The sequence below is a fragment of the Eschrichtius robustus genome, chromosome 14, assembly GCF_028021215.1.
Source record: "Eschrichtius robustus isolate mEscRob2 chromosome 14, mEscRob2.pri, whole genome shotgun sequence".
NCBI lineage: Eukaryota > Metazoa > Chordata > Mammalia > Artiodactyla > Eschrichtiidae > Eschrichtius > Eschrichtius robustus.
The window spans coordinates 52,196,603-52,219,284 of NC_090837.1; the positions used below are offsets into that span (position 1 = coordinate 52,196,603).

A 22,682-nucleotide genomic window follows, 5' to 3' on the forward strand; every position below is an offset into this window, starting at 1 on the left:
CCTCTCAATACTGAAATGTGGAGTGAAGTTTCATCTGTAACATTCATTCACTTACCAGGTATTCATTAACTGCCTACTATGTGCCAGGGACTGAAGTGGGTGCTGGAAACAAAGATCCCAACCCTGGCATTTTCTTCATGAACATTTCCTTTTTTGATACAGGCTGGTTTTTTTTTGTTTTTGTTTTTAACCTTACTCCCATGGTTCAGAGAAGCCATAAATGGGAAGGGTTGGGTTTAGGGGAACATGTTACAATGCCACAATGTCTTCCTATTATTTTCAACATTATAAAATGGAAACAAGCAGGCTGATTTCTAACTCAAAGCAGAAGCCCGTCCAGTTACCTTCTTGTGTATCGTCCTCCAGGTCTGCAAGAGTTGGTGCGTTAGGAAGTGAGTACAGGGAAGACTGGTTGAGTTGAGTCAGTTTTGAGATGCTGTTAATTGCCATGCTGCCCAATGGAATGGTATGTTCTATGGGAACGTTAACAAAAAGAGTTACATGGAGTAATAAGCTAGTTACCATGGTCATCAGAAGGGTTTCTGCTTGACTAACTTAAGCCCAGCTATTATTTGATCCCAGGGCTAAGGAACTGAATGGAAAGTGGAAAGGAGAGAATCAATGCACTAACTACATGCTCCAAAGCACCAGTCTTTTATGCAAAAAAAAAAGCAAACAGCTGGGGCCATGAGTGAAGAGTCCCCACTGCACGTGTTAGGGCGGAGCACCAAAGGAAATTTTAAAAGGGGATTCTCAAAAAGAACTGGGAATTCTAGGGTAGGGGCCCTAGTTTGAAGATCAAAGGACTTAAAAATGTTTTTGCTCCCGCCATCCCTTGAATGAAGGGTTATACTTTCCAAAGGAGTAACAGCTTTGATTATATAACTGACCGCTTCTACCCTTCTTGTCATAAGCTTTCACTATGGAAACTATCTCCCCCTCTACCTGTCATTTTTTCTTACTCAATGGAGCAAACTGTCTTGAAAGCCTTCTTGCTTGGTTCAGTCGTCTGTGATTCAGGTGTAAACAAGAAACAGGCAGACTATGTATTTTCCTTATCTATCATATAGAATCCTTATAATATAGGGTGTTGGACATGGGATGACACACAAAGACTTGGACATATGACTGCTAAAAAACTGGCATAACTGAAGGCAATAAAACAGCTGGTGTGCAGATCATGGAATGTCCAAGAAAAGACCGCTAAGGAGGTAAACATTGGAAGCTGCCTTTGCTGGCTTTTCTGATAATGATTTGAGCCATCCAGTAAAGAATGGGTACAGCAATGCAGATAAGGATAAGAAGATGGGTTGGGAGGATTACATTAGAAAAAGTATTAATAATGAATAGGGACTCATTCATAAAACCTTCATGAAATGTTTCTTTTCTGATGCAGGCTTCTGAAGGGGCTAGCCTGTCTCCGTGATGTGGGCAAGGGAAAATCTGACAGTCACTCTAGCCTCTGTCCACTCTCTCTGTTGCTCCAGACTCCAAAGGCCATGGCCATGAGGGTTTCTGATGTTGGTGACAACAATGGTTTCTAGACCATCAGAGGAAATGATTCTAAGCCAAAAGTTCATGTTAAATGCTTAGTAGTAAGCTATAAAATATGCCTCTGGTCAGCTGCGAGAAAAACAGGAAGGTTTGGGGAGTCACCAGAACAAGGGAACCTAGGAGGTAGCGGCAATGAAGGGGAGGAGTCAGTTCTGCAGGTTTGCTGTGTCACAGAAGTGACTGCATTCTTAGTGGCAGCAAGGAGACATATAGGCTGATTCCCAAGGACCAAAGTAGATCTGGGGATGTGGCTGGAGTTTGGAGATAATAAAGTCCTCTTGAGGACAGGGAAGTCTGTGTCAGGAATGAGCTGGACTCCAGTGTCTAGATCCAGATTTCCTAGTCTATGGAACGTTACTAGAGTCTTCACCTAAATGCACAGCACTGACTTTCATGCCTGCATAGTACCTGAATCTCTGACATGTACCAAGGTGTGATTTCCCACATTCACGATAGAAATGTTTATTCTGGATGTATTTAATACCAAGGATGATAGCCTGCGAACTAAGGTGGTTGATGACTCAGGCTGAGGAGATGTGAGGCAGAGAAGGAAAGGCTCTGGTCTGAGGGTCGGAGCCCTGAGGTCTCCACCGTGCTGGGAATGAAGGAAGGAGCCCCTCTTATGACCACCAGAGGCTGTCACTGCAGCTCATCCTGAGGAGGCCGCTCCAAGGTGGAATCCTCAGAGGCTTTAAGTTCGAGGTGGCTCAGGATTTTTGTGTAGTGACTAATTTTTCCCTCCACCTCAGGCCAACAGGAAGCCTCTAAATTGAGCTTCCAGTTAAGTACTGGGTAGACCCTGGCACGGGGGCTGGGGAGGCAGTGGGTGAAGCAATGATGGCATGTGTTAGCTTTGGGAGATAATCACAGCTTATGGACACTGCACTTTAGAAGAACCCACAAAAACTGTCCAGATTCAAAGACTCACAAGTTGTAAAGGCCCTCAGAGTTGTCTCCTCTAACCTCTCAGCCAGGGAAATGTTCCTCTACAGCAAGGGGGATGACTCACCATCCAGCTTCACATTCCATGTCATGTGGAAGCCATTGGTCATCAGGTAAAAGTTCTTCAGATCCTCAGGCAGCACACAGTTATTTTTCTAGAACCACAAAGCAGCAGACTGTTAGGTCAGGGCTGGGAAGGAGAGCGTAGGGCTCTGCCTCAAAGCATCTGGGGATGCTATTTACTGTGTTTCAGATCCCCAAAACAGGAAAACTCTGAATAATTACCTATAAAACTCTATTGGAGAGTTCTGGATTGAGACGGCAATAAAGCAGCCTCCTCCACTCGCCTCGTTTCACTGACACACTGAATCTACAGCTACAAATTGAAAAACAATCCCTCTGAAAGAAATCCAGAAACTAGCTGAGCGACTCCTATGCATCGGGTGAACAAGAAGACACACTGAAATGGGTACGAGAGGCTGATCACAACCTTGCCATAAAACCCACTCCCGGCAGGGCGACATGCAACCAGGAGGGAACTCACAACTCCTGGATTCTCCCTGAGGAGCAAAGGGCTTGGACCCTACATCTAGCACACCAACTTTTAAGACTTCCACCTGAGAGACAGGCCCCCATAACATCTAGCTCTGAAAGCCAGTGGGGTTTGGGTCCAAGAGACTCACAAGGCTGTAGTGAACTAAGAGATAGTTCTTAATGGGCTCTCATGGACTTACCATGGATATACCCCCAGGGCCCAGTACAGAGGCAGCAGACTAAACTGCCCAGTCTTTTCATTAAAGAAGCCTATTAGCTTATTTTAAAAGCTTTGGCCTGAGGGGGCAGGCTTCTAATTTAGTACACATCTAGATGCCAACTGTAATCCTCTCCAGAGACCAGGGAGGCTAGTGGGCACCATACCATCTTTATGCTCTCCTTCTGCCTCACTAGCAGGTATCTTCTGGAAAGGAGCTTATACACACGTCTGGCACCCCAGCTTTTGCAGCTACTGCCCAGGGGACACACCTCTTGATTGCCTGGCTCTGCTGGCCAACAAGGTTTATGTTCCTGGGTCCCATAGGACTCTAATAAACAGAGTAGCAGATCTTAAGCTATGCCACGAGGGCACAGGGCAGAGGCAGCAGACTGAAATGCCCAGTCTGTAAGTGAAAGAGGCCTATTTATAGATCTTAACTGCAGCCTGAGGGTCAGGCTTATAATTTAACAACATCTAGGGGCCATCTGCAAGCCTCTCCAATGATTGGGGAGGCCAGTGGGTGCCATCTCTGCACTCTCCCTTTGCCCTGCCATGGGTCACCAGTGTTTCTATGAATGGAGGTTGTGCAAACATCTGGTGCTCCAGCTTTTGTGGCTGCTGCTCAGAGGACACATCCCTTGATATTTGGCTCTGGTGAGCAGCACAGCTTGTGTTCATGGGTTCAATGGCATGGTAGCAAACAAAGAAATAGTTCTTAACCTGCTATCCCCCTAGGGCTCAGTGCAGAGGGAGCAGACAGAATGCCCATCTCTCAGTCTTCTTCTGAAAGAGGTATACGGGCATACTTTAAAAGTTACTGCCTGAGTGTCCAGCTTCCAATCAGCCTGCATCTAGGTGCTGAGATCCTTCTCTTTGGGACACTGACAGGTCTTGGTATACCCTCAACTACTGGGAGCCACACTAAGAACAAAGTAGGCTGGACATTCACAAAGGTTTGAGAGACAACCAAGAGCCACGGCAGGGTTGAATAATAAGGTTCATCTCTTACATGAGGCCACTCCTTCAAGACTGGCTATTGTATCTAATGCATAGGAACCAACATAGAGAGTCAAGAAAAATGAAGAAATAGGAATATATTCCAAGTGAAAGAATGAGATAAAACCCCAGGAAAAGACCTTAATGAAATTAAGATAAGTAATTTTTACCTGATAAAGAGCTCAAATAATGTCATAAAGATGCTCACAGAGGTCAGAGAAACAATACATGAACAAAATGAGAATTTCAACAAAAAGAAAATATAAGAAAGTACTAAACAGAAATCACAGAGGTGAAGGATACAATAACGGAGCTGAAAAATTCAATAAAGGGGTTCAAGAGCAGACTAGATGAAGTGAAAGGATCAGTGACTAGAAGACAGTGTATTGGAATTCATTCAATCAGACCAGCTAAAAGAAAAAAGAATAAGAGTGAATAGAGTTTAAAGGACTTATGGGACAACATCAAGCAGATCAATATTCACATTTATAGGGGTGTCAGAAGAAGACAGAGAGAAAGGGGCAGAAAGCTTATTTGAAGAAATAACGGCTGAAAACTTCCCTAACCTGGGGAAAGAAACAGACTACCTGGAAATAAATCCAGGAATCCCAGAGAGCTCCAAAAAAGAAGAATCCAAAGAGACATTATAACTAAATTGTCAAAAGTTAAAGGAGAAAATCTTAAAAGGAGCAAGAGAAAAACAACTTGTTATGTACAAGGGAACCCCCATAAGACTATCAGCAAATTTTTAGGTAGAAACTTGGCAGGCCAGAAGAGGGTGGCACAATATATTCAATGTGCTGAAAGATAAAAAAAAAAAACAACCTGACAACCAGGAATAATCTACCTGGAAAAGCTGTCCTTCAGAATTTAAGGAGAAATAAAGTTTTCCAGATAAGCAAAAGTTGAAGGAGCTCATCACCACTAGACCAGCCTTACAACAAATGTTAAAGGGACTTCCTTAAGGTGAAACAAAAGGGTGCTAATTGGTAACAGGAAGAAATATGAAAATATAAATCTCACAGGCAAAAGTAAATGTATAGTTAAATTCAGAATAATCTAATGTTGTCATGGTGGTGGGTCAATCACTTATAGATGTAGCGTGAAGATTAAAAGACAGAGTAAAGTAACTATAGTAAAAGTAGTAAAATACACTATATTTTAGTAGTAAAAATAACTATAACTACCATAATTTGTTAATGGATACACAAGATAAAAAAATGTAAATTGTGACACCTTTTAAAATGTGTGGCGGGGAGAGTAAAAATGTAAAGCTTTAAAATGCATTCAAACAAGCTGTTATCAGCTTAAAATAGACTGTTACATTTAAATATAAGCCTCATGGTGATCACAGAGCAAAAACCCATAACATAAAAGGAGTCTAAGCACAGCATTACCAAAAATCATCAAATCACAAAGGAAGCAAGAGAAGAAGAAAGAAACAGAGGAATTACAAAATAGCTAGAAATCAATGAACAAAATGGCAGTAAGTCCATACCTATCAACAATAACTTTAAATGTAAATGAACTAAATTTTCCAATCAAAAAACAAAGAGTGACTGAATGGATAAGAAATGAGGCCAAACTATGCTGTCTACAAGAGATTCACTTCAGATGTAATAACACATAGACTAAAAGTGAAGGGATGGAAAGATATTCCATGTAAATGGAACCAAAGAAAGCTGGGAGAGTTATACAAGACAAAATAGACTTTAAGACAAGACTCTAACAAGAGACAAAGAAGGGCATTATATAATGATAAAGGGGTTAATCCAACAAGATGATATAATATTTACAAATATTTATGCATCCAACACAGATGCACCTAAATATATAAAACAAATATTAGTAGACATAAAGGGAGAAAAAGACAGTAATACAATGAAGCAATGGGCTTAAGTGACATGTTAGACCTGATGGACTTAACAGACATTTACAGAACACTCCACCGAAAATCAGCAGAATACACACTCTGCTCAGGTGTACATGGAATATTCTCCAGAATAGATCATAGGTTAGGCCACGAAATAAGTATTAACAAAATTAAGAAAACTGAAATCATATCAAGCACCTTTTCTGTGCACAATGGTATGAAACTAGAATCAATTATAGTAAGGAAACAGGAAAATTCACAAATATGTGGAGAGTAAACAACATGCTACTGAACAACCGATGGGTCAAAGAAGAACTCAAAAGAGAAATGAAAAAATATCTTGAGACAAATAAAAAATAGAAATACAATATACCAAAACTTATGGAATGCTGCAAAAGCAGTTCTGGAGGGGAATTCATAGCAATAAGTGCCTGTATCAGGAAATAGGAAAGTTCTCAAGTAAACAACCTAACTTTACACTTCAAGGAACCAGAGAAAAAAGAACAAACTAGGACCGAAATTAGTACAAGGAGGGCAATAACAAAGATCAGAGCAGAGATAAATGAAATAGAGGCTAAAAAGATAATAGAAAAGATCAATGAAACTAAGAGCTGATATTTTTAAAAAACTATAAACAGACAAACCTTTAGCAAGACTCACCAAGAAAAAAAGAACTGAAAAAATTTAGACATCAAAGAGGAGACATTACAACTGATACCACAGAAAGACAAAGGATCGTGATATTATGATGAACATCATACACCAACAAATTGGACAACCTAGAAGAAACAGATGAATTCCAAGGAATATACAACTTGTCATGGCTGAATCATGAAGAAATAGAAAATGTGAACAGACCAATTACTAGTAAGGAGATTGAATCAGTTATCAAAACCTCCCAAAAAACAAAATTATAGAAACAGATAGCTTCCCTGGTGAATTCTGCCAAATATTAAAGAAGAAATAACACTAAACACCTTTTCAAACTAGTCCAAAACACAGAAAAAAGGAACACTCCCAAACTCCTTTTATGAGGCCAGCATTACCCTGGTATAACCAGACAAGGACACTCCAAGAAAAGAAAATTACAGGCTAACATCCTTGATGAACATAGATACAAAAATTCTCAACAAAATATTACCAAACTGAATTCAACAATACATTAAAAGGATCATATACCATGTGGAAGTTATTCCAGGGATGAATGGATGGTTCAACATCTGCAAATAAATCAATATGATATACCCGTAACAAAATGAAGGATAAAAATCATATGATCATCTCAATACATGCAGAAAAAGCATTTCACAAAATTCAACATCCATTCATGATAAAAAAAACCTCTCAACAATTAGGTATAGAGGGAACATAACTCAACATAATAAAGGCCATATAATTAGCCCATGGGTAACATCATATTGAAGGGTTAAAAGCTGAAAGCGGTTCCTCAAAGATGAGGAAGATAAGGATGCCCACTCTTGCTAATTCAATTCAACACAGTATTGGAAGTCCTAAGCAGAGCAATTAGGCAATAAAGAGAAATAAAAGGCATCCAAATCAGAAAAGAAGAAGTAAAATGATCACTATTTGCAGATGACATGGTATTACATAGAGAAAATTGTAAAGACTCCGCCAAAAATCTTTTAGAACTAATAAACGAATTCAGTAAAGTTGCAGGATACAAAATCAATATAAAAAAATCTATTGCTTTTCTAGGCAAGAATAACCAACTATCAGAAAGAGAAATTAAGAAAATGATCCCATTTACAATTGCATCAAAAAGAATAAAATACCTAGGAATAAGTTTCACCAAGGAGGTGAAAAACCTGTACACTGAAAACTATAAGATATTGATGGAAAAAAATTGAAGAAAATACAAATAAATGGAAAGATATTCCATGTTCATGTGTTGGAAGAATTAATATTGTTACGTCCATACTACCCAAAGCAAACTACAGATTTAATACAATCCCTATCAAACTTCCAATGGCATTTTTCTCAGAAATAGAACAATCATAAAATTTGTAGGGAACCACAAAAGACCTCAAATAGCCAAAACAATCTTGAGAAAGAAGAACAAAGCTGGGGGAATCACTCTCCCTGATTTCAAACTGGAGTAGAAAGGGAGAGTAATCAAAACAGTGTATTGACATAAAAACAGACACATAGATCAACAGAACAGAACAGAGACCCAGAAATAAACCCACACATACATGGTCAATTAATTTATGACAAAGGAGTCAAAAATACACAATGGGGAAAGAACAGTCTCTTCAATAAATGGTGTTGGGAAAACTGGACAACCACATGCCAAAGAATGAAACTGGACCACTATCTTACACCATATGCAAAAATCAACTCAAAATCGAGTAAAGACTTGAATGTTAGACTTGAAATCATAAAATTTCTACAAGAAAACATAGGGACAAGCTCCTTGACATTGGTCTTGACAATAATGTTTTGGATTTGACACCAAAAACAAAGGCAACAAAAGCAAAAGTAAACAAGTGGGACTATATCAAACTAAAAAGCTTCTGCACAGCAAAGTAAACCATCAACAAAATGAAAAGACAACCTAGATAACAGGAGAAAATATTCACAATGTTCACTGATTGTGAAAATTTGCTGATAAGAGGTTAATATCCAAAATATATAAAGAACTCATACAACTCAATAGGAAAAAATGAAACAACCTGATTAAAAAATGGACAGATGAAGTGAACAGACATTTCTCCAAAGAAGCCATACAAATGGCCAATTGTATGAAATTGGTAAATGAAATTGGTAAATGAAAAGATGCTCAACATCATTAATCATCAGGGAAATACAAATCAAAACCACAGTGAGATATCACAGCACACGTGTTAGAACGGCTATTATCAAAAGAGACAACAAATTAACAAGTGTTGGTGAGGATGTGGAGAAAAGGGTGCATTCGCTAGTGGAATGTAAATTCATGCAGCCACTATGGAAAACAGTATGGAGGTTCCTGAAAAATTAAAAATATAACTACTATATGATCCAGCAATTCCACTCCTAGGTATTTATATGAAGGAAATAAAATCACTATCTTGAAAAGATATCTGCACCACTATGTTCACTGCAGTGTTATTTACAATAGCCTAGATGTGGAAACAAGCTAACTGTCCATCGATGGATGAATGGATAAAATATGGTGTGTGTGTGTGTGTGTGTGTGTATATATATATATATATATATATATATATATATATATATATATATATACACACACACCAGAATATTATTCATCCATAAAAAAGGGAATCCTGCCATTTGTGGCAACATGTATGAACCTTGAGGGCATTATGCTAAGTGAAGTAAGTCAGAGAAAGACAAATACTATATAACCTCACTAATATGTGGAATCTAAAAGAAAACTGAACTCATAAATACAGAGACTAGATTGGTGGTTGCCAGAGGTGGGGGGTGCGGGTGAGCGAAATGGGTGAAGGGGGTCAAAAGGTACACACTTGCAGTTATAAGATAAACTAGTCTTGGGGATGTGATGTACAACAAGGTGATGACAGTTTACAATACTGTACTGTATATTTCAATGTTGCTAAGAGAGTAAATCTTTAAAGTTATTCATCACAAGAAAAAAATCTGTAACTCTTGCGATGGGTGTTAATTGCACCTCTCATTTCACAACATATGTGTGTGTGTGTGTGTATATATATATATGTACACACACATATATATCACATCATTATTTTGTAGACATAAAACTAATAAAATGTTATATGTCAAGTATATTGCAATAAAAATTAAACAACAAAAAACTCTATTAGAGAGACAGAGCAGAGCCCCCAGTTTGATCTCTTTTTTGCCTCACCTGATAAGGCAGAGTAGGCATGTGTTCTGCTGTGGTAATGCCTCTTTGGAGAGCTAGCTGGAGAAAGGGGATCAAGGGAACAAGAGGAAGAGACCTAGAGGAACGTGGTGTGAGAGGAGATCCTACACAAAGTTTTGATGATGCTGGAGCAAAGCAATCACTTCTATACATTTCAGACCCAGGCTCATAAATTATTTCCTGAAACAAATTATTAGCTCAATGAGAACATCTTAAAGGTAAAAAGTATATACTTCTAGAGCATTTAATGCAATGAACCTAACAGTTCTGAAAGTTCTTAGAAAGTAAAGAAGCACAACAGGATATAAACAAATATTTCATATGAACAGCAAATCATCCAAACTGGTGTGGAAAGAACAAAGGAACAGCTTTGATTCCTTTTAGGAGGTACTAGGAGCACGCATTAAATTCTAAGTAACTCACATCTGTGCACATGTCTGGCCAGTCTTCTCTAGCCAATCAGACCACTGAGTACAGAAGGATGAGTTCTCCAATAACTTTTCTGACTTCTTATCATGTCTTATGTTTACACAGGCGGAGGGGCAATTTCCAGACTTTTTGATTATTGGACCCTTTTGAGATGTGCTACTGAACACTGCTTATATCAAGTTTGCTTTAGATCATAGTGTCAGTCAATTCCAGGTACCCAATTTGTGAGGAAGTTGAGTGTAGCAGTACGATCTGAATTTATTTCCCATTTCTGCCACTAGCTGAGTGACCTTGAGTGTCAAACTCTGTGAATCCAGGTTCAAGAATAATCTCTTAAGATTGAGTCTACAAAACACTGGAGGTGGGAGGAGGTGGAAGCCTGGGAGGAAGAGAGATTAGATAATCAGGGTAATTATTATGGTTTTAGGGCATAGCATCTTCAAGAACTATATGTGAGAAGCAAGCTTCAAGCTTGCAGGTAATTGTAAGCAGTGTTTTTATATTGTTAAATATACAATAGTTGTCATTTTAATGAAACAGGTTTTTCATTTTCTTGATCTAAGAACTAAAATATGCATTCTGATCTTTTTTCTCTCTTCACCATCTAGTTCTCAATTTCAGAGATGAGTAACGTAAAGAACTCTCTGACTCCTTGGGCTAAACATTTATTTTCCTGCTCAGTAAGTTATTTGCAGTTTAGGGCTTTCTCCTAATGCCTCCAAGTATGGCACATTCTCTGTGCTTTCCGAGAGAAAAAGTGTGTACGCAGAATGCCTTTCTCCCATCCCTGGGACCCTAGCCCAGGAAGCCTATAGTTATCAGTGTTCTGACAAAGTTCTTGCTCCCTCTGTCATCCCCAAAGGCCAGCATCCAATGTGAGACTTTGGTCACTAGTGCCATCTAGTGGTAGAGACAAGGAAACTACTGTCTGTAAGTCTTTCTTAAGCCAGATTCCATGAGACCCGAGCCGAGATGGGCTGGTAGCATTGTTCACCTTTAAGTTAGGCTGGAGAGTTTCAATAGTAGTGATTATAACATTTATTACAGTATTGATTTCACTCAAGAAAGAAATTTTGGTAATACTTTATACTGGTATTTTAAAAATTATTTGAAATTCATAAAAATAGAAAAAAAAACAGTGAAATAAAATATTTAATACAATTCAAACAATAACATAAACATGCAAAATGTCAAGTAAACCAAGTTCGTAAAAAAACATTAAACCTGCATTGTCATTTTCATATAAATCACTGTGGCCCAAGCTGTGCTGCCTCCTTGCTGTAGACCTTACCACCTGGCAGCCTGCATGGTGGGGCTTCCTTCTGAGTGAGGCTTTCAGGGCACCACTTTCAGGTGGCTCCTACACCCTGGCCAGTAACTCAGAGTTGCTGCCATTTTAATTTCTCTCCTGCCCAGTGCAGGAAGAGACTGCTCTTCTGCGGGGAGTAATCTGCCCACTTCAGAGGGCTTCTCTTGCCAGATTCAGGCTCAGTCTCTATTTTGAGGGGATGAAAAAGAAGGGGGAGGAAGAAGACTGGCAGAAAGCAAATGGAAGTCGGGGTGTAAGGATTAGAGAGAGGATCTGGGAGAAAGTCAAGAAGGGAGAGTAACACTGCTGACCAGTGTTTGAAATAACAGTGGCATCAACATGGTACTGCAATCTCCCTGTACCCCAGTGATGATTCTGTCACATAACTCCCAACTTTTGATTTTTTCCCCTCCTCCTGAGGAGGCTATTTACAATAGTCTCTTTAAGCTATGCTAGGAGGAGTCCACCACAAGCTGTGTTACTGCTTCATCAGCTGGACCGTAGAGCCACTCTGACGTTTTAGTAGTCGTCAGCTTGATTCCCAGAGAGCCTTCCTGAGCATTGCCTGAGCCTTGAGGGAAGGGTTAAGGGCCGTCCACAGCCTCCGGCTCACCTGCTGTACTTCTGAGAATCCTGTGGCCCACTGTCCCCTCGCTTTCAGAGGCCACTTCACCAGGGAAGGGGGCTGGTGGGGAGATGCAGGATCAGGTTGGCGAAGAGGCCAGGGGCCAGAGCATGGAAATTAATGTTTCTGTAGGTGCTTATCCACAGTGGACAGGCTCTCCATGAGTCCATTTGCAACAACAGCAGAGGAAGGGTTGCCCAGAATGCCCATCGATGAGGAGCACTAAAATCTAACCGGAAACGTGAGGCAGTGAGGACACCTGCATCTACTGAAACTCTTCTCAGGGAGGATGTCCCATGCAATGGAGGAAAACCGGGATGGGCTGTGGAGGGATGGGGTGAGATCCTCAGGAGAAGTCTCAAGTATATTCTCAAACTCTTTCCTAAGGAGAGGGGGAAGGCCTGGTTAACTGGAACCTCTGGTCTTGGTGGGTCAGGTGTAAAAGTTTGGGGACAGAGCTGAGTTGCCTAAGACGCAGAGGAGAGGTCCTTTCTAAGTCCTTTCTCCATGCAACCATCAGTCTCCCTCTAAAAATGCATGATAAAAAAGAATATAAATACTGGCCTGTCTGGGGCACCGCATGTCTCGGCGAAACTCTGTATAAGGCAGACATCAGCCAAGACAACCTTCCGAACAGCAATGCCCCCAGGCGTAACTAGTCCTTAGGATCTTACAGACGGGGACATTAGTGGGGGAAGCCTTTGCACCTGCGGCCGCCTTGCTCCAGAGATGGTGGCTGTGGCGGCCTCACTCTCGGGACTCAACTAAGAACTGCTTATGGAAAAGAAGCTGGGTGACCTTGGGTAAGTTCTACACTCTTTCCCACCTTTGTGTTTTACCTAATTCACTCATTCATTCAACATTTATTCATGTCTGTTGTGGAATAAATACTGTGCTGGGCACTAGAAACAGAAAGGAATGAGGCAAGGTGCAGAGATGACTGTGGCAGACACATGGGTTGCATATTCAAATCCATCTTCTTCTACTTCCTCCTTGACAGAACCCTCATTTTGTTTGAGATGGTAATGTGCCCGGCTGAATACTTGTCTTCAGAACCTCCTCTGTAACTAGTGCTGGACATTAAAATGTAAACCCAAGTCCAATGACGGGGTTTCTAGGAAACTATCACTTCCCGATTAAAACGTGACAGGTGTAGCTGGCAACATCCCTTACCTTTTCCCTGCCTTGAGCTTGGAGGTGACAGGTGGGGCCTTAGTGGTCGTTTGGCCACCATAAAGGAAAAGACCAAAAGAATTACAGAGATAATGGCTGAACACTGTCAGGGCCAATGAACAATTTACAACTGCTTACCTCAGATCTTGCTATGTAAGAAAAGTTAACTACCATTTGTTTAAGCTATTTTTAGTTTAATATTATACCTCTTTGAGCCAAACGTATTCCTACTTGATCCAGAGACAAATGTGTAACAGAGGAGTGTTGTGGATCTGTAGAGGCAGAGATAACTAGGAAGGAACAGTCAGAAGGCAGGGCAAGAATCAGGGAGGGTGGAGCTACAGAATCCAAGGGAGGAGATAGCTAGGCATAGGAGGGTGGTTAACAGCAAGAAATGCAGGAAAGATGTCAAGCCAGAAGATGGCTTTAACAATGAAGAGGCCCCTGGTGATTTTTGACACAGCGGTGTCCATGGAATGGTGGTGGAGAAACAGAGGATGCAAAAGGGTGAAGTGACTGGGAAGTGAAGGAAGGGGACAGTAATTTACACCAGGGGTCTCTGCCCTGCCACCTGGTTTTGTAAATAATGTTTAATCGGAACCCAGTCACACCCATGCATTTTAGTACTATCCATGGTTGCTTTTGGTGCTACAATGGCCGATGAGTAGTTGAGATACAGACTGTACAGCCCACAGAGCCAAAAATATTTACTATGTGGTCCTTTAAAGAAATCATCTGCTGACCCCTGATTTAGACCATTTTTCTACGTGCTTGGCTGTGCAAAGCAACAAATGGCCAAGCAGCCAGAGGGAGACATAAGGTTGAAAGTTTTGTTTTTGTTTTTAATTTTAAAGAGATGGGGAAGACCCTCTAGGGCAGTTGCCAGTGCAGAGGGAGGAAGTGAGGCACTGGAGAGAGGGGGCTTACCTGTCACAGAAGAGCTACTGGGGCAGAGTGAGAGCACAGTGTGAGGGGCTCCACAATGAAAGGATGCTGTAGGCTGCTCTTTCCCACCAGGGGTGCTTAGAATAAATTCATAGCAGGGGCATGTGAGGGACACATTTGCAAGAAGGTTCAGAACCCACTCTCTTCTCTGCAGACTGTAGAAAAAGTGAGGCTAAAAAGAGAGGGGATATTCTGCCAAATTGTTTGGTCTCTTGGGCCATAGTTTCACCACCAGTAAATTGAATTTTTATCTGGGGATTGAAAAGTCTAACCAATCAAGAATTGTACAGCACTCCGCAAGTATGAAATGTCACTGAAATGTTTAATAACAGAACGCTCCTGACCCCAGGATGCTGTGAGGATTAAGAGGCAGATGCTTTCATAGTGATGAAAAGCTTTGCGTAGACATTACGTCTTACTAACTACCATCATTACAAAAGGCAGGTAGCAGGCACAGTGAACATGAATCATGTAAGGGCACAAAACCAGGCAGTTTGAAACTGCCTTTTATTAAAATAAAAAGAGGTTGTTCATTTTTTTCTCTAACCTTAGGAGACTGCAGCAGGTATATAGTCATTTAGGTTTTAGTTTCAACCTTTTCTTCTGCATTTGCAACAAAGAATCACGAAATATTGGAAGTGGATGAGTCCTTCAATAACACTAATGTCAAGGGCTCCAATCAAGATGGCAGAGTAGAAGGATGTGGAACTCACCTCCTCCCACAAATACATCAAAAATGCATCTACAAATGGAACAATTCTCACAGAACACCTACTGAACACTAACAGAAGACCTCAAACCCCTTAAAGGACATGAAAGATCCCCATGTAACCGGGTAGAACGAAAGAAAGAAAAAAAAGAAAAGACAAAAGGAAGCAGGATGGGACCTGTGCCGGGGGGCAGTGGGGAGAGAGGATAATGAGGAAAGGTTCTTGCACCCTGGGAAGCCACTTCACCAGTGGGGAGATCAGCTGGGACAGAAGGGGAGCTTCAGAGGCTCAGAGGAGAAAGCAACAACCAGCTTGTAGCAGGCAGAACTGAGAGAGACTTGCACAGACAGTCCACGCCACTGCCCTGTATGCCCCAGCCTGGGACGCATCTGCTGGTATGGGTGGGGCTGGGTGCTGGAACTCAGGGTTTAGAGAACAGACCTGGGGAAAGGACTGTTGTTGGCTGCGTGGAGACAGCCTGAAGGGGGTGGAGTGTGGCATAGCTGGAACGGGGGTGTTCGTGGAAAAAGCCTGGGCCTGCCACAGAAGTGAAGTGCCATTGTTAAGTGGTGCATGAAGGGAGGGGCGGGGCTGCCATTACAGCCTCCTTCTCCATGTGCTGGCCCCGCCTCCGCGGGCTCTGTGAGAGCATGCCCCAGCTGCTGCCTGGGGGCTCCTGCCTCCGAGGGCTCTCGCGTCCCAGCTGCCACCTCGGGGGCACTGGGAGCAGATGCCAGCGGGTTGCCCACTCACAGAGGTGGGGCTGAAACAATAGCTGAGCCCCAGGGGCCATGCAACTTAGGAAGTAGGGTTGAAATCTCACCCGGAGGTTGTGCGAGCCACAGATTTACACCTCCGCCACTGGCTCTGTAAATTTAGTGCCTGCAGGACATCCGAGTAGATAGCAGGTGTGCCTACAGCTGGGATGGCTCTGGCTTAGCAGCTGTGGGCTTTGTGGGCACGTGCATGGGGGGGCTGGGCTGGGCCAGGGTCTGAGCTGCCTCCATAGCTCCCACAGCGGGTCCAAATGTGTGACTAATGAGGTCCTGGGACCTGACTTTGGTGGATCTGCACTGGTGGCCTTGTGAAAACAATGTCTGAGGGACACCAAGGTTGAGATGGGATTCCCAGGGTTGAGACATCATTCCCAAGGTTGAGACGGGCCGAAGGCAGTGCCAACAGCAGTGTACTTTGTGAGCCCGCACAACAGGTGACAGGTGATACAACAAAGCACACTCACTGGTGAACAGCTCTGGCAGAGGAATAATTAGTGGCTCCTCTCCCAATGGGAGCACTCCAATCCCATCTATCTCACGCTGCAGCTCATAAATGCAGCTCAGAAACGGATCTGGGGGCTTCTACTCCAACAACTAGGGAACAGACCCAGCCCCTGACAGGGCAGTGACAACCACAGAGCAAAGAGGAGGCCCCACTCAATATCCAGTGCAGGCTCTGGTCACCATAACACCAGTCACTCCTCCTATCAAGGGGATAATGGCCAGCACATACTGAGGAAAGAGGTGGCAGACAACCACACTAAGAACAGCCCTCGCACCAAAAAATATTATGCCCACACAGGCTATACAGGGATACTCCCACATAAAAATAGCCCTCCAAGACCACAGTAGATAATTGTTTCTTCTAATAAACTCATAGAGCAAGAGAAATATAAGTAAAATGAAGCAGAAGAACCACTCCCAATTAAAAGATCAAGAGAATTCCCCTGAAAGAACAAACAATGAAACAGACCTCTTCAGTCTAATAGACACTGAGTTCAAAAAGGAGATAATAAAAATACTGAAGGAATTAAGAAGGACTATTGATAGAAATGCAGATTACTATAAAAAGGAACTACTGTAGAAACTATAAGGAGGAGCCAAGAAAAATTAGAAAATTCATTCACCAAGATGAAAGCTGAGCTAAAGGTAATGAATAGCAGAATGAATAATGTGGAAGAATGAATAAGTGATTTGGAAGATAGAATAATGGAAATCACCCAATTAGAACAGCAGACAGAAAACTAAATGAAAAAAAATGAAAGCAATATAAGACACCTATGGGATAATATAAAGCATGCCAATCTACAAATAATAGGGATCCCAGAGGATAAGAAAGAGAAAAGGGGATTGAAAATGTATTTGAAGAATTATGGCTGAAAACTTCCCAAGCCTAAAGAAGGAAACAGATATCCAGGTAAAGGAAGCACAGACTAAACGCAAACAGACCTACACCAAGACATATTATAATAAAAATGACAAAAGTTAAAGATAGAGGGGATTCTAAAGGCAGCAAGAGAAAAACAAAAAGCTAATTTCAAGGGAACCCATAAGGCTATCAGCTGATTTCTCTACAGAAAGGTTGCAGGCCAGAAGGGAGTAGCAAGATATATTCAAAGTCCTGAACAGGAAAAAACTGCAACCTAGGATGCTCTACCCAGCAAGATTATCATTTAGAATAGAAGGAGAGATAAAGACAAGCAAAAGTAAAAGAATACAGCAATGCTAAACCTACCCTAAAGGAAATATTGAAAGGTCTTCTCTAAATAGAAAATAAGTAAGAATCTACAGGAAAGAGTAAATCACTTACATAACCCAGTACACTGATTAAAACAAAAAATCAAAAAACTTCTGTGAAAGTGATAACCACAATGAACAGCAAAAGAATTAAAATGAAGATGTAAAAGAGGATCAAAATCATAAAATGTGGGGGAGAAGAGTAATAAAATGTAGATTTTTTTTTTTTTCCTAGAATGTGTTTGAGCCTATATGACTACCAGTCTAAGGCAGGTAGAGGGACTTCCCTGGTGGTGCAGTGGTTAAGAATCCACCTGCCAATGCAGGGGACATGGTTTTGATCCCTGGTCCAGGAAGATCCCACATACCATAGAGCAACTAAGCCCACTTGCCACAACTACTGAGCCTGCGCTCTAGAGCCCATGAGCCACAACTACTGAGCCCACACGCCTAGAGCTCGTGCTCCACAACAAGAGAAACCACCGCAATGAGAAGCCTGCGCACCTCGATGAAGAGTACCCCCCCTCGCCACAACTAGAGAAAGCCCGTGTGCAGCAACGAAGACCCAACGCAGCCAAATTAAATGAATAAATAATTAATTTAAATAGATTAAAAAAAATAAGGCAAGTAGATATAGGAAGTGGTTAACATACTTGAAAACAGGGTAATCACAAAGCAAAAACATGCAATGGATTAAAAAAACCAAAAAAAAAGAGAACATGAGTATAATACAAAAGAAATTCATGAAACCACACACAAAAGGAAAAACAAAAAGAAAGGGACAAAGAAGAAATATAAAAGCAAAGGGAAAATAAAGTTTAAAATGGCAATAAATACGTATCTATCAATAATTACCTTAAATGTCAATAGACTAAATGCTCCAGTCAAAAGACACAGAGTGGTATATTGGATAAAAAAAAACAAGAGCCTACATTATTCTGCCTACAAGAGACCCACTTTAGGACAAAGGACACACAAAAATTGAAGTGAGGGGGTAGAAAAAGATATTTCACGCAAACAAATGACAAGAAAGCAGGGTTGCACTACTCACATCAGACAAAATAGACTTTAGAACAAAGGCTATAAGGAAAGATAAAGTAGGACAGTATATAATTATAAAAGGATCAATACACGGAGCGGATATTATACTTGTCAACATATATACACCCAATATAGGAACACCCAAATACATAAAAAATTACTAACAGACATAAAGCGAGAAATTGATGGGAATACGCTCACATCAATGGACAGACCTCTGAGACAGAAAATCAACAAGGTAACAGAGATCTTAAATGATACAATAGCACAGTTAGACTTAATTGATATTTTCAGGACATTATATCCAAAAAAAAGCAGAATACACATTCTTTTCAAGTGCACAAGGAACATTCTCTAGGATTGACCACACACTAGGGCACAAAACAAACCTCAACAAATTTAAGAGTATAGAAACTATTTCAAGCATCTTTTCTGACCACAACAGCATGAAACTAGAAATCAACACAGAAAAAGAAATGAGAAAAAAAAAACAATTACATGGAGACTAAACAACATGCTATTTAAAAACCAATGGGTCAATGATTAAAGAAGAAATTAAAAAATACCTTGAGGCAAATGACAATGAAAACACAACTATACAAAATCTATGGGACGCAGCAAAAGCAGTTCTTAGAGTGAATTTCATAGCAACACAGGCCTTTTTGAAACAAGAAAAGTCTCAAATAAACAACCTAACCCACACCTAAAAGAATTAGAAAAAGAAGAACAAAACAAAACCTAAAGTCAGCAGAAGGAAGGAGCTAATAAAGTTCAGAGAGGAAATAAATAGAGATTAAAAAACAATAGAAAAAAACTCAATAAAAACCAAGAGCTGGTTCTCCGAAAGGGCAAACAAAATTGACATATCTCTCCTCCCCCCTCCTCCCACCGCAGAAAAAAAAAAAAAAAAATTGACATATCTCTGGCCAGGCTCACCAAGAAGAAAAGAGAGAAGACTCAAATAAACAAAATAAGAAATGAAGGAGGAGAAATCACTACTGATACCTCAGAAATACAAAAAACTATAAGCAAACAATTATATATCAATTATATGAACAATTATACGTCAACAAATTCGACAACCTAGAAGAAATGGACAACTGTCTAGAAACATACAGCCCACCAAAACTGAATCAAGAAGAAATAGATAACTTGAACAGACTGATGATTAGAAGTGAAATAGAATCTGTAATAAAAAAAAAAAAAAACCTCCCTACAAAAGTCCAGGGCCAGATGGCTTCACAGGCAAATTCTACCAAACATACAAGGAAGAACTTATACTGATCCTTCTCAAATTCTTCCAAAAGATTGAAGAGGCAGGAACACTCCCGAAGACATTCTAGGAAGTCACCATGACCCTGATATCAAAACCAGACAAAGACACTACAAAAAAAGAAAATTACAGGCCAATATCTTTGATGAATATAGATGCAAAAATTATCAACAAAATATTAGCAAACCCAATCCAACAACACATAAAAAAGATCATACACCACAACCAAATTGGATCCATCCCAGGGTCGCAAGGATGGTTCCAGCAAACACAAATCAATCAATGTGATTTGCGTGTGTTGAACCACATGATACACCACATAACAAAAGACAAAAACCACATGATCATCTCAATAGATGAAGAAAAAGCATTTGATAAAATTCAACATCCATTTATGATAAAAACTCTTACCAAAGTGGGTAGAGAACATATTTCAACATAATACAGTAAGTCCCCGACATACAAACCTTCAAGTTGCGAACTTTCAAAGATGCAAACATGCATTTGCATGTCCAATCACATAAATTAGTTCTATTTGAGGAGGCACTGTTAGTTTTTGAGGCAAGGGACCCGAACACAGAATGGTACACGAAGGCTGCAGCAGCCATTCAGAATGCAATCCAGTGCTACTGGGCCATCTATGATGAGAAAAAAAGAGGTACTATCCAGACATCACTGGATCATTTTTTCAAGAAGGTGGATAGAATTGAATCCAGCAAAAAGCCAGAACCTATGCCATCAACATCAGGTGTGAGTGAATTTGCAGCTTGCCCTCATCTCCTATTGCTGATGATCCTTCAGCTCTACCATCTCCCACCTCCTTTTCCTCCTCCAGTCAGTAACTCTTCTTGCCTGTTCACTCGATGCCAGCCCTGTATGCCAGCTGTTGTACTGTACTACTTTACTTTTCAAGGTACTGTAAGATTAAAAATGTTTTCTTTATTTTTTGTGTTTGTTTTTTATGTATGTATTATTTGTGTGAAAAGTATTATAAACCTGTTATAGTACAGTACTATATAGCTGATTGTGTTAGTTGGGTACCTAGGCTAACTTTGTTGAACTTATGAACAAATTGGACTTATGAATTCGCTCTTGGAATGGAACTCGTTCATATGTAGGGGACTTACTGTAAAAGCTATTTACGACAAACCCACAGCCAATATAATACTCAATGGTGAAAAGCCGAAAGCTTTCCTGCTAAATTCTGGAATAAGACAAGGATGCTGACTCTCACCACTTCTCTTCAACATAGTATTGGAAGTCCTAGCCACAGCAATCAGACAAGAAAAAGAAATAAAAGGTATTCTGATTGGTAGGGAAGAGGTAAAAGTGTCATTATATGCAGATGACATGATACTATATATAGAAAACCCTAAAGACTCCACATAAAAACTACTGGAACTGATAAACGAATTCAGCAAGGTAGCAGGATACAAGATTAACATATAGGAATCAATTGCATTTCTTTACACTAACAATGAAATATCAGAAAGGGAATGTAAACAGTCCCTTTTAAAATTGCATCCAAAAAAAAAAAAAAAAAAGGAATAAACCTCACCAAGGAGGTGAAAAACTTATATGCTGAGAACTACAAAACACTAGTAAAGGAAATTGAAGATGATTCAAAGAAATGGAAAGATATCCCATGCTCTTGGATTAGAAGAATTAATATTGTTAAAATGGCCATACCACCCAAAGCAATCTACAGATTCAATGTGATCCCCATCAAATTACCCATGACATTTTTCACAGAACTGGAACAAATAATCCTAAAATTTATATAGAACCGTAAAAGACCCATAATTGCCAAAGCAATCCTAAGGAAAAAGAACAAAGCAGGAGGCATAACCCTCCCAGACTTCAGACAATACTACAAAGCTATAGCAATCAAAACAGCATGGGACTGGCACAAAAACAGACATATGGATCAATGGAACAGAATAGAGAGCCCAGAGATAAACCCACACACCTATAGACAATTAATCTTCAACAAAGGAGGCAAGAATATATAATGGAGTAAAGACAGTTTCTTCAGCAAGTGGTGTTGGAAAAGTGGGACAGCCAGCCACATGTAAATCAATGATTTTAGAACATACCCTCACACCATACATAAAAATAAACTCAAAATGGCTTAAAGACTTAAAAACATAAGACATGACACCACAAAACTCCTAGAAGAGAATATAGGCAAAACATTCTCTGACATAAATCGTACCAATGTTTTCTTAGGTCAGTCTCCCAAAACAATAGAAATAAAAGCAAAAATAAATAAATGGAACCTAATCAAACTTAAAAGCTTTTGCACAGCAAAGGAAACCATAAACAGAATAAAAAGGCAACCTATGGACTCGGAGAAAATATTTGCAAATAATGTGACTGACAGGCCTTAATTTCCAAAATATACAAACAGCTCATACAACTCAAAAACAAAAAAACAAACAACCCAATCGAAAAACGGCCAGAAGACATAAATAGACATTTCTCCAAAGAAGACATACAGATGGCCAATAGGCACATGAAAAGCTGCTCAACATCACTAATTATTAGAGAAATGCAAATCAAAACTACAATGAGGTACCACCTCACACTGGTCAGAATGGCCATCATCAAAAAGTCTCCAGGGCTTCCCTGGTGGTGCAGTGGTTAAGAATCCGCCTGCCAATGCAGGGGACAG

General features: G+C 40.4%; 1 protein-coding gene across 3 annotated transcripts in view; it reads right to left on the reverse strand.

Moving 5' to 3' along the window:
• Window positions 1-22,682, reverse strand: part of TPGS2 (tubulin polyglutamylase complex subunit 2) — a 72,990-nt gene that overhangs the window by 29,068 nt on the left and 21,240 nt on the right. For all 3 annotated transcript variants that reach the window (XM_068562574.1, XM_068562575.1, XM_068562573.1), the window contains exons 3-4: window positions 2,564-2,651; window positions 345-473 (exon numbers count right to left, since the gene is read on the reverse strand). In XM_068562574.1, coding sequence (XP_068418675.1) covers window positions 345-473; window positions 2,564-2,651 — 217 coding nt within the window. The remainder of the gene's footprint in view (window positions 1-344; window positions 474-2,563; window positions 2,652-22,682) is intronic.